This window comes from Equus przewalskii, chromosome 28 (assembly GCF_037783145.1).
Source record: "Equus przewalskii isolate Varuska chromosome 28, EquPr2, whole genome shotgun sequence".
Taxonomy (NCBI): domain Eukaryota; kingdom Metazoa; phylum Chordata; class Mammalia; order Perissodactyla; family Equidae; genus Equus; species Equus przewalskii.
In genome coordinates this window covers 23835826-23849283 of record NC_091858.1, presented here as the reverse complement: position 1 = coordinate 23849283, position 13458 = coordinate 23835826, and the positions used below count along the sequence as shown (strand labels likewise).

Below are 13458 nucleotides of genomic sequence, written 5' to 3'. Positions count from 1 at the left end.
CATTACATGCTGTAAATGAAATCTGAAATTAAGTGAACACAAATAAAACAAATAACAGCATAACAGTGAAAAATAACAGAATGCATTCCAGAAGTCAGCATTTTAAAACTCTTTCCTAAGAATGTAAGTTATATTTTTTAAAAAGGGTAAAAGATACCAACAAGTACAAAGTAATTGTGAATGCGCTTACTTAGTGGGCTATACTGGCCGAGGGTCGATGGCACTCGTCTTGAGGACGGTGATGAGCTGAGATAACCCATGTTGCGATGATAGTCCATCAGCTGTTCCGAGCGTTTCATCCCCACTGTTGGCTTCACAGCCTCAAGCCTTTTCAATAAAGCCTTCATTTAAAGAGAATCAATTTGAAAGTCAACATTAGATAAGTAACCATAGTTTTTAAAATGGCAAAGACAAATAAGTACTTTTTAGCACCTGAAATTCATGAAATAAAGCAGAAAAGACTTACATCACAGTTGACATACCATTTGAAAAAGTATTTCAAATAATAAACTTTTAGGAAAATCTAAGGGTTTTCTCCTTTCCTACAGCTAATTAAAACCTGTATTATTATGATTTTAACAACTGATTACAGGCACATCTCTCTTCTTTTATGTCAGGTTACAATCTTAGATACGGTGCTCTAAGTTAAAATACATTAAACTGGACTTTCTCATAGAAATGACATGAAGGAATAATGTTAAGAGTCTAGTGTTCAACTCTAGAAATGACATGAACTTATCTAAGCTACATAAATTCAACATATGAGCACAGAGCCGCAACCTTCAACCTGGTTGCTTTCCAGCAGTGCCTCAGGGCTACCAGGACAGGGCGGGAAGGCCCAGTGGGCAGCGCACTCAGGCTTCCCTCTCTTAATTTCTACCAGCCCAGCTGTGCTTTCTGGATTGTCTGTTTTATATACTAAATATTCAGCATAAAATTTAGTTTGAAAAAAGCCTTTTTTTGCTGTTAAGTCTGAAAATCAACTACTAAAGGATATATACACCAACTAGCTGAGGCAACACAGTATCCAATATCGTGATCGTTTCTTTAATACAATTCAGTACGGCTCTAATGCGTAACGTTCCTAATTTTATTTTCTTTCTTCCCAAAGCAGAAGGTGAAAGTTTCTTTGGATTTTCACTGAGAAAGGAATATTTAAGTAGACCAAATGGATTTGGAATTGATCCATGGTTGTGTTTTATTATTTTCTTTATTGATTTAAACTTTCTCTGTGGCAAGTTGATCTTTATTTGAAAAGAAAATGCTGTTCTGCCCTAAGAGTCACATTAAAAAATCAGCCTCATGAATTCAGTCAGAGGACAAGTTTTCTCTGTGCAACCTTTTTTCTTTCTTCCCCAGCTTAGTTTCCTTTTTATTGCAGTAAAATATACATAACCTAAAATTTACAATTTTAACCATTTGTAAGCACACAGTTCCGTGCATTTGGCACATTCACGTCATTGTGAACCATCACCACCAACTATCTCCAGAATTTTTTCTCCACCGTTTTTCTCTTATCAGTTTCGCCCCTGCCCTTCTATTCTGAGGTTCCATTATCAGTGTTCCTGAGCGATTCCAGAGAAGGGCGAGATGGCAGAACAAGTCAAAATATTCAGGGGAAGAGCTGTTTAGAAAAGGGAGAGAGGTTTAGAAAGGGAAGGTGTTGGAGAAATAAACTGAGCCTGGAGACAAGTGGCAGAGGTGCAGAACACACAAAGAAGCAGACAGACCAGCGGAGAGAAGCCAGCCCACTCACCACTCTTTTGGCATGAAATGCCCTCCCTCCGTTTTTAGCTATCAAAGGCTAGAAAAGAGCCAACTCCTCAGTGAAGGCTTCTCCAACTAGAGTTGGTGGTTCTCTGATATGATTTATACATGGTTCTACCTGTAAAGTCTAGGTTTTTCCATCATAACATATTGTCTTTCTCTTTTTGTAGACAGAGAAGCTGTATAATTTAGGTGGTAAAACCTCTTAAGACTCTATCTTCTCTACCTACATTTATAGCTACTATGAGCCACTGGAAGGAATAGAAGAAAAAGTATAAAATACCATCCTGTCATGTAATTCATAACTTCCTGGGAAGACACTACTACTGCACGTCTGACTAAGACATTCATAACCGAGCAGGAAACTTCCTGTGTATCACACTGTCAATGGATTTTACTGGGCAGAGCAACATTCGCTGTTTTATCTGATTATCCTATTAACTACCCATTGGGCTGTGCAGGGTGGAATGGACAGGACGGAAAACTCGATAGTTTCAATTAACGACTGATTTTGCTTTTTTGCTGGCAGAAGTCTCAATTTACTTTTTATTTTTTTGCTGAGGAAGATTCGCACTGAGCTAACATCTGCTGCCAACCTTCCTCTTTTCGTATATGCGCTGCCACCACAGCATGGCCACTGACATAAGTGTGGTGTAGGTCCACGCCCAGGACCCAAACCTGGGATGCTGAAGCAGAGCGCACCACACTTAACCACTAGGCCACCAGGGCTGGCTCATCAGTATTTCTTAGATAAACTCCTAATTCCCTAAACTTATTTATTTGGTTGGATGTGTATTTTTCTCTTTTAAATTATAAGAAAATTGCAATGCTTATTCATCAGATGTAAAATACATAAATATAATTAAAATCAATTTTGAAACAATTTGACAATAAGCCAAAAAGTAAACCCATTCCATAGTCCTGATACGTCACTTACCAAGTTTACAAGTAGAAACTTGGGGAAGTGAAAGAGAAATGATTTGGCTCAGCTACCCAAATCACATGGAACATGTGTGTCATATGAACATAACAAGCCAAGCAAAACCTAAGGAATGATTTCATATAGAAATTGCTCTTGCTTGTACAAACAATATCAAAAGATGAAGTACTGATTACATTATAAACCCTAAAATAAAAAGTTTGTGCATTTCAATCTAGTCAGCAATTTGTAACTCCTGGGTAAAACTTAAAAATGACAGTTCAAAACATTTTACCACTTGTAATAGAGTGATAAAAAGCGAAGCTATCTAGTCAAAGACCTGGATTTAACTCTTGGCTCTGCCACTGATGGTGAGACCTTGGTCAAATGACTTAATAGGAATATTAACAATATGACCTCGAAGAGTCAGTTTTGAGTAATATGTGAGGTAATGCATATAAAGTGCTCGGAACAGTGCCTGGCATATAGTAAGGAGGTATTAAATATTACTGCTGTCATTAATATTTCTTCGTATTATTTTCTAGTTGTTTGACATGCAATAGTATTATTTTCCTAGCTAAGTTATAAATTACATGACTTCCAGTGTCTTACATAGCTCATAGCAGACATTGAACAAATATCTATTTAATGAATTGAAAAATAAGAATGGTTACTTATCATCCAATTTATGGTTTACAAAATCTTAAAACGGCTACTCAAATGAGATTCTAATAATGAATCCCAAAATAGTTCGTCCAAATATTCTTTTCTATCTAGGAAGTATCATTCTTTTGGAAAGAAAATTAACCCAGCCTGAATCCTATCCATCTTCTGAGGTAGAAAGGCTGAAACAAATGAAGGAGCAAATAACGTGTTACTGATTTCTGCAGCTGTCAGCAGAGGAGGGGTGCTTTATTGCTTGCGAAGTGATAAAGCAAAGACCCTGGAGGTCAGTAACAAGCGTCCTGTGGTCAGGGGAAATCAGGACTGTTCCTCATATTGTTCTATAGCTGGAGTCACACTTAGTTATCCTTGGCCTTCTTTCTTCCGGAAGGAGAGAATAGACAAGAACCAGAGAAGAAGGAAAACCATACTGAGTGAATTATAACTTATGTCAAGATCTTAGAACAAAGGTTCTGACGGATGAACACTCATGCCAGGTCTGAGGTTTGCTATGACAACACATCAGTCTCCCTTGGTTGTTTTCACATTCTATCTGGGAGCTCTAAAATTACTCCCCTAGAGCAGCAGACAAAGAACAGAAGAGGACGGGAGGATTTTATTTTTCGTTTAATATTTTTACGAATGGTCTGAATTTTCTAAACTTATACATGCAGTACTTTTATTTTAAAAATAATATTTTAACAATGTGGATGGACCTCGAGGGTATTATGTTAAGCAAAATAAGCCAGTCAGAGAAAGACGAACTCTATATGACTCCACTCATAGGTGGAAGTTAACATATTGACAAGGAGATCTGATCCGTGGTTACCAGGGAAAAGGGGGGGTGGGGGGGAGGGCACAAAGGGGGAAGAGGTGTACCCACAACATGACTAACAATAATGTACAACTGAAATCTCACAAGGTTGTAATCTATCATAACATTAATAAAAAAAAATAATAATAATATTTTAACATAGGAACTCCTAAGTATAAAGAGTGTATTCTACTTTTATTGTTTACTTATTTGTACTTCTCTGGATTTAAAATTGAATAACTACATTTTTTTTTCTCTTAGAAAGTAAAAAAAAAAAAGCAATAATAAGTTAACTCCATCTGAAGTCTAGGCTGTAATCCTGAAACATTCCCTCAGGAATCTAACTTATTGCCTAATTTTGCTTCAATTACTGTTGCCTCTCCCACTTCTTTCACAGCTCAGGAAACTGCATACATTTAAAAGAAGGAAATAATCTTATTTCTTTCAGAGGGTAAAGTGAAGTATAAACTAAGTTTCCTTACTGACCCCCTCTTCTTCTGCTAAGACTATTCTTGTGCTCATAAAAATAAGATTCATATTATGTTCAAATGAGGATAAGGAGATATGACTTAAGAATATTTCAAAACTGATGAATTAAAAAATTAGTCTCCTGTTTGGAAATATTACAGTTCTAATATAATTCAGTCTATATGTAGCAAGGATGCCCTCTACTGGATAAAATTATTTTTTCTTCATTATTCCTTTATTTCGCTTCTGAATGAGACAGAAAGGTAATATTTGCTTATTGAAACAAATTACAAAGATCTCAAACTTCACCAGAAAGACAAATTAACAGTATCTTTTTAACTCTAAAGACAGGACTCAATTTTATACAACATCTTTGCTCTCCTTTTCTACCTTCTCTGTACACAACTACTTCTTGTCTTGAAGTATGTCAGTCTAAAGAGATTCTGGATTGCTAACAAGCTAATGTAAGAGTCCTAGAATAGAACTGCTTTAGTCATCATGCTTGTTAGCTATCTGAATTGGTATCTATCACTGGAGACGGAGCAAAGGAAGGGGTACAAATCATAAAAATTATGAAGTAACAGACGCTGTTGTGCAGTACATCTGACACAGAAATAACTACAAAAGTGTGTAAATGTGTGTGTGCACATATGCAGGCAAGTGTGCTATATAGATATAATGGAATATTATTCAGCCATTAAAAAGAAATGAAGTTCTGATACAGGCAACAACATGGATGAATCTTGAAAACATGCTAAATGAAATACCAGAAACAAAATGACAAATATTGTATTATTCCACGTATATAAAATATCTAAAATACACAAATTCATAGAGACAGAAAGTAAATTAGGAGTTACCAAGGGCTGAGGAGAAGGGAAGGAATGGAGAGTAACTGTTTTATCAGTAAAAACTGAAATGAGAAAAGTTTTGGAAATAGATAATAATGATGGTTGCACAACACTGTAAATACAATTAATGCTTCTGAATTGAATACTTACAAATAGTTAAAATGGCAAATGTTATGTGTTATATATATGTATATATATATATATACTGGGTATGTGTGTGTGAGGAAGACTTGCCCTGAGCTAACATCCATTGCCAATCCTCCACTTTTTTTTGCTTGAGGAAGATTAGCTCTGAGCTAACATCTGTGCCAATCCCCCTTTACTTTGTATGCGGGATGCCTCCACAACATGGCTGCTAAGTGGAGTAGGTCCGCAGCCAAGCTCCAAACCCGTGAACCTGGGCTGCCAAAGCAGAGTGCATGGAACTTTAACCACTCAGCCATGGGGCTGGTCCCTATGTAGTTTAAAACAACTTAAAAATTGATAATACAATATACCAGAACCCACTGAATTGTATGCTTTAAATGAATATAGTATGTGAATTATACCTCAAAAAAGCCGTTAAAGAAAAAAAAAGTAACTCCAAAGGTAGGTAACCTGGACATGATTCTGCTGCCTGCTAGTTATCTGCCCTTGAGGAAGTCCCTGTGTCCCACTCAATGTCTCATTTTTTCCCCCATGACAATAGTAACTATGTCATAAGGTTGCTATGAAGATTAAATGAACTCAAATTTGTAAAATCGTATGCAATTTCTTGTTTAAATAAATAAAATAGGCTCCAGGGCCACGTGGGAGAGTGAAAACAAACAAAACAGGTAAACCCAAAGGACATACAGTAATTTCAAATTATCATAAATCCTGAGCGACTCTTGAATACTGCTATGGGCTGCTCAGAAAGCTATCACATAGCTAACTACCACCGACCTCATTTCAACTTGCTTTGTTGTTATCTACTCCTTGCCACAGGCAGGGTAGCCCTCCTGAAGGGTTTAAGACTTTACTATTTTTTGTGGATATACCACCCCAGCTCCCCAACTCCTGGTGTTAGTGATGGCAAAAAAAAGAAATTTACAAGAGTTGTTACAAGTTCAGGTAAGTACATAGTGAAATAGGGCTATATTGGTGATGAAACACAATGACGATGAATTGTGGAAAGTGTTTTAGTAATTCAGTAACAGCTTTATAAATTATTTTAGTTCTGAATTTGTGTGCTCATTAAGCGTCTAATTTTAGTGTAAGACACTACCTGGGTTTAAAATTTTGGCTCAGCCACTTACACACTAGCTCTGTGTCCTTGGGCTAATTATTTAACCCCTCTAGGTCTCATTTATTTCATCTGTAAGATGTGTACCTACCTGAAAGAATTACTGTCAGGATTCAATAAGCTAATATTTTGAAAATACTTAGAACACTGCCTGGCATTTAGTAAGAGCTCAGTAAATATGGGCAAATACTATGAACCGAATTTTATTAAGAAATTGCTATGAACAGTTTTTAATATGAAGATTTTCAACAGTTTCCATATATATTCTTTAGAACATCAAAGCGTTACTACACAATTTATAAAAATCAATATCTTTCATACATTTAAGTGGCAGACCATCAAAATTGACCTAAGAATGTCTTTATCCTTTAAAATAAATGATATATAAACTATTTTAGCTTTCAAGGATACAATAAAGTGAAACAGATTTAGCTAGTGACTGAATACTTCACAGAAGATACATGTATCTGACCCTTGGACACCATTTCCTGTATTACTGTAGCAATTTAATAGATCTAGTCAAATAAATAATGGAGCCTTTAGTACTTTCATTTCTATTCCTTTAAAATATGGTTTATTGGATTAAAAAAACACATACTGTAACTCTCAGACTGACAGCTCATTATGGATTTCATGCCATACATATCTATACCTACCTTTTATATAATTAAGTTTGAAAATGTGGCTGTATTTGGGTTTCCTATAAATTGGACTTACAAATCAGTAAAAATGCATTTTCTTTAATGACTAAAAAATTTCAGTCACTTACCAAATTTTCTCTTTCAATCCTTTGTTGTTCCCTCTGTCTGTTGACAGCACTATGATATAACTTAGGGGGATGACCAATCGATCTTCTAGGAATCATACTTTTGCTTCCTGGTTTTTCAGCCTGCCTCGAGAGTTCTTTCAAAAGCCTCTGATTTTCCCGATCAATCTGTCTCACCTCCTCTCTTGTGAATGAGTAGTTCTTCCTAGGTGCTACTGAAGGCTGATCAAAGTGATGTTTTTGTGGTCCTTTTTTATCTAATTGCAGAAAAGCTACAGAAATGAATACAAAAAGAAAAAATGGCTAAACAAAGTGGCACAGTAATATGATAGTACAGGCTTTAACTCCAAAAAATGGAAACTATATTTGTTCATGAAAAGATATGTAGGAAATAACATTAATGACATCCAGACTACAATTATGTAGAAAAAAATTCAGAGGCAGCTAGAGTTCTATGCTCACCAGGTTCTTTGGCAATAAACACTATACACAAAACAACAAAACTATTTTAACAAGAAATGTACATGGCACTGGCTCTACAGCAGGTATAATTTATGAAAATGCCTTTGTCATGTCCATTTTATATTTCCCTACAGCAGCCTAATAGTAGGAGAGGTTAGAAACTTCTGGCTGAGGTTACTAATACAATACTTAATTTAGACAGTTTTTGTTAGTTGGAGGGCAAACTTCAAAAAATAAAACGTTCTCAGCAATGACTGATGGAAACAATGGCTAGAAAATGGCAAAAACAAACCCAGAATATTTTAAAACTTTCAACTTAATTGGAAAATATTTTTACTACAAAAGATTTATGGTCTTAATATTGGCATTGAAACAAATACTTCTACTGTAAAAGTCAAACATTTTACTCCTGACTATACATAAGTCAAAATGAATATATTATATAAAAGGAGTTTTTAACCAAGAAAAGTATTTTGCATACCATGACTCTCAAATGAAATTTTTATCAACATGCTTAATTCTTACATTTCCATATTATAACAATTTTCAGTAAGTCACAATTATTACTAAACATTTGTTAGAAGTTCCTAAAAGTATTAAGCTTGCTGAATGTTTCAGCTTAAAAGTACAGTGCTGTTAAGGGGAAAAGGCATTTTTCACCTCCATTTAAAAATGTGACTGATGCAGAAAAACTAAATCATTTGAGCAGGGTCACAAAAACTGTAAGTCCACCTCCCTATGTCTAAACTGAAGACTATCAAAGATTATAGACACACACACACACCCACAAAAGATTAAGAGTGGCTTCTTGATAGGAAAAATGAGGAAATTAATTATTAGTAATTTTGTTGAAAACCACAGCAAGTTAATGACAAAACCTGAATGAGAGCACATTTAAAAAGATATGGATGTGCTGCACATAATTAAATTATCTTGCTTCCAAGAAGTATGCATTTTGCAGAATTTATTGGTTTCTAGATTAGCCATATAGGAAAGCCTTTAAAATTAAATTCTAAAGAGAATTAAAAGTAAGCTATTTTCCTAATGGCATTTAAGAAAAGTTTTTAAAAGTAAAATAAGGCAATAGCAAGAAAAAATAAAATAAAATAAAGGAGGAAGTTCAAACTAATTCATTTTAAAAAACTACATTCTAACTCTCCCTGATGGAAAAAGTATACATGGAATGTTTAGGTACTGATACCAGGTATTACTATTATATTTTTCTAAAGTGGCTATATGCTTTAGTATGAGGCAACCTCAAATATACGATCCATTGTTTTTCCAATTAAGATCTAAAAATATTTTTAACTTGAATAAACTTTCAGAGATACAAACATATTTATACAAATATGTACATATTTAAACACATTTATTGCTTTTCCCTACTTTTCTTTAATGAAACAATTTTGTTCAAACTCTTTACAATATTTCAATATTACATCCATCATCACTAGAGCCACTTCTCGAGCAATCTAATGCCACTTACTAGAAGAATCAGCTTTACTTTCACCTAAGCTCACTGAGATACTGACAGCATTGATAAAATTTGCATGTAATGCTATCATTGGAAATTCTATCTCAAGCCATATTAAGTCCTTATTCATATAACATTAGTTCTTTTAAAAAAAATCCATCTTGTAGGCATATTCATGATCCCTATTAAAAATAAATGATGTTTGCTATTTAGAGTTATTTTTTTTAAGTTAAAAAAAAATCCAACACTTGTAACCGAGAGGTCACAATTCAAGGAATAACAGCTAAATTTACTAAATTTCTTTGTCTTCTTCATGAGCAACCTGTCAGATAAGAAATTCTGTGACATTCTTCCCATCTCCTTCCTGTGAATCTGGGCAGACTTGTGATTGCGTGAACCAATACAATACAGCCAAAGTGTGACTTTCAAGGCTCAGCAATAAAAGGAGATGCAGCCCGTCACCACCGCCTGACTGTGTTTGCTGGAATACTTGTGCTTGGTGCTCTGGGCCACCATGGGTGTCTGACTACCTGAGGCTGCCATGCTCTGAGGAAATCAAACCACACACAGGGTCCATGTATAGGCATTATGATCCTAGTCTTTAGTCATCCTAGGTTGTTGCTTTACACATCTAAGTTTTGCAATTTGTTATCAGAGCAATATTAACTAATACAAAATTTGGTACCAGGAACTGGGGTACTACCGCAACAAAAACCCAAAATACATAGCACTACCTTTGAAACCAGGTGGCAGGTAGAGCTGGAAGGGCCTAGAGGAGACTGTTGATGAAGAAGATGAAGTGGCAGAATTTTACCAATACTGTTGGCTGCAGTGACAAGGAAAATGGAAAAAATACGTACTGCCACTGGTAGATTTTGGCTAAGCAGATCTCCATGGAGAATGTTAAAAGCATCAATGTTTTATTTTATCCACAATAATATGACAGGATATAGAGATGAGCTAAAAAGGAACTGGTCAGTTTTCAAGCAAAATGTAGAGACAACATAAAAGAGTCAGTTGTATGAGGTTCAAAAATAAAACTACTGACTGGAGTGACATCAGCATCATGGTGGAGTGAGCTCTTCCCTTAGTCTCTCCCTGCTAAGATAACAATGAAAACAACATTCGTAAAACAACAGAGAACACTCACACAACACAACAGATGTCCGAGAGATCCACATAGCCATACGTCTGAAGGTGGGGATGCTGGATGCCCCCAGGAAGCAGTGGAAGAAGGTAAGGGGATTGCCTCTCCCTCCTGTGCAGCAGTGATCCTGGGGCAGAATGGCATGGCCACTGGCATGTGACCCTGAGAGAAGAAGGGAGAGAAGGCAGCCGTCCATGGGAAGAGGTGCACTCTTGGAGTTGTCTCCCAGTCCACAGCAACACCCTACACTGAGGGGACTAAGGAATCATGAGGGTGTCCACACCAAGCCAGGCAGACAGTGAGTGCAGAATTGGGGCATGGGGTCATGCACACAAAAGAAAGTGCCTCTCCCTTCTCCACCTGGTACACCAGCTCAGCCCAACAGCCTGAGCAGGGGATCTCCACCAGAGCACCAGTGCACATGCTTGTAAAGCAGCAGTGGCGAGCAGGCAAGCACAAACAGGCCCTGTCAGCATAGCTTCCAAAGGACAGGCACAGCTGCCAGAGATCACGGTGGGCTCAGAATACACAGCTCCTGCCCACCCCCTATGAGTGGCAGCAGGCGGAATCTGTGACCAGAGAAAAGGCACAAATCCACCCCATCAAATAGTATGAAGAGGTATATTAATACTCCAGACCAAAAGGAAAATGACAAGCACCCAGAAATCAATCCTGAAGACACAGAAATTTACAACTTAAATGAGAGAGAATTCAAAATAGTTATCATAAAAAACTCAATGAGTTACAAGAAAATTCAGAAAGACAGTTCAACAAAATCAGGAAAGAAATTAATGAACAGAGGGAATTCTTCAGAAAAGAGATTGAAACTATAAAGAAAAACCAACCAGACATGTTGGAGATGAAAAACACAGTAAGATAAAGAAAAATCTGGAGTCCCTAAATAACAGAGCTGATATTATGGAGGACAGAATTAGAAATTTAGAGGACAGAAATACAGAAATGCTTCAGATGGAGAAGGAGAGAGAGAACTAAGAATAAAAAGAAATGAAGAAATTCTCCAAGAAATATCCGACTCAGTCAGGAAATGCAGCATAAGGACTTTACATATTCCAGAGGGAGAAGTGAAGGAGAAAGCAACAGAGAACTTGTTCAAAGAAATAATAGTTGAGAACTTCTCAAACCTGGGGAAGAAGCTGGAATTACAAGTAAAAGAAGCTAACAGAACTCCTAACTAAATCAATGTAAACAGACCTTCTCCAAGGCATACATTAGCAAAACTAGCAAAGGTCAGTGACAAAGAAAGAATATTAAGGGAAGCAAGGCACAAGAAAATAACCTACAAAAGGAAACCCTATCAGGCTTTCAGCGGATTTCTCAGCAGAAACCTTACAGGCTAGGAGAGACTGGAATGATATATTCGAAATTTTGAAAGACAGAAAGTTTCAGCCAAGAACGCTCTATTCAGCGAAAACATCCTTCAGATATGATGGAGAAATAAAATCTTTCCTAGATAAACAAAAGCTGAGGGAATTCATCACCACAAGGACCCCCCCTCGCCCCCAAGAAATGATGAAGGCAGCCCTCATACTTGAAAAAAAAAAAAAAAGGGTTTACAAAGCCTTGAGAGCAAAGAGATAAATAGGGAGACAAAACCAGAAAACTGCAGCTGTCTATCAGCATAGGTTATTAAACAATTATAACTTTAAAGATAAAAGGAAAGTATAAAAAATAAACCTAATCACTTCATTTTAACCACAAATTGACAAAACAGAATGAGTTGTGACAACAATAACTTAGTTGGGGAAGAGGACAGGGATGGAAACTGTTTAGACTAAGGAAATAGGAGGCTATCAGAAAATGGACTATCTCATCTATAAGATCTTTTATACAAACCTCACAGTAACCACTAAACAAAAAATCAGGACAGAGACACAAATGATAAATAAAGAGAAAACTGAGAAAACCATCAAACTGAATTAGGCAGTCCGAAACACATGGGACGAGAAACCAGGGAAACATAGAACAACCAGAAAACAAGTGATAAGATGGCAGCATTAAGCCCTCATATACCAAGAATCACTCTAAATGTAAATGGACTGAATTCTCCAATCAAAAGATACAGAATGGCAGGATGCATTAAAAAATAAAACCCAACCATACACTGCCTCCAGGAAATACATCTCAGCTCCAAAGACAAACACAGGCTCAGAGCGAAGGGATGGAAGATGATACTCCAGGCTAATGGCAAACAAAAGAAAGCAACTTGCCATACTTCTATCAGGCAAAGCAGACTTCAAGATAAAAAAGGCAATGAGTGACAAAAAGGGGCAGTATATAATGATAAAAGGGACACTCTACCAAGAGAACATAACACTTGTAAATATATATGAATCTAAAACAGGGGCACCAAAGTACATAAAGCAACTATTAACAGACCTAAAAGCAGATATTAACAGCAACACAATCATAGTAGGGGACCTAAACACCCCACTTACATCAATGGATACATCATCCAGTCAGCAAGTCAACGAGGAAATACGGAAATAAAATGAAAAACCAGACCAGATGGATTTACTAGACATATATAGAACACTCCATCGCAAAACAGCAGAATATACATTCTTCTCAAATGCACATGCAACATTCTCAAAGACAGACCATATGTTGGGAAACAAGGCAAGCCTCAATAAATTTAAGAAGACTGAGACCAAATCAAGCATCTTTTTGGACCATAATGCTATGAAACTAGAAATCAACTACAAGAAAAAAGCTAGGAAAGGGACAAAGATGTGGAGACTAAACAACAAGGTATCAAACAACCAATGGATCATTGAAGAAATTAAAGGAGAAATCAAATATATTTGGAGACAAAAGACAACGAAAACACACCATAGCAACTCAT

The 13458-nt window shown here is 36.3% G+C and overlaps 1 protein-coding gene across 6 annotated transcripts in view; it reads right to left on the bottom strand.

Annotated features, from left to right (window-relative positions):
- The window catches only part of CFAP97 (cilia and flagella associated protein 97), a 36727-nt gene that overhangs the window by 4078 nt on the left and 19191 nt on the right, over window positions 1-13458 (bottom strand). For all 6 annotated transcript variants that reach the window (XM_070599061.1, XM_070599063.1, XM_070599067.1 and 3 more), the window contains exons 3-4: window positions 7516-7784; window positions 191-341 (exon numbers count right to left, since the gene is read on the bottom strand). In XM_070599061.1, coding sequence (XP_070455162.1) covers window positions 191-341; window positions 7516-7784 — 420 coding nt within the window. The remainder of the gene's footprint in view (window positions 1-190; window positions 342-7515; window positions 7785-13458) is intronic.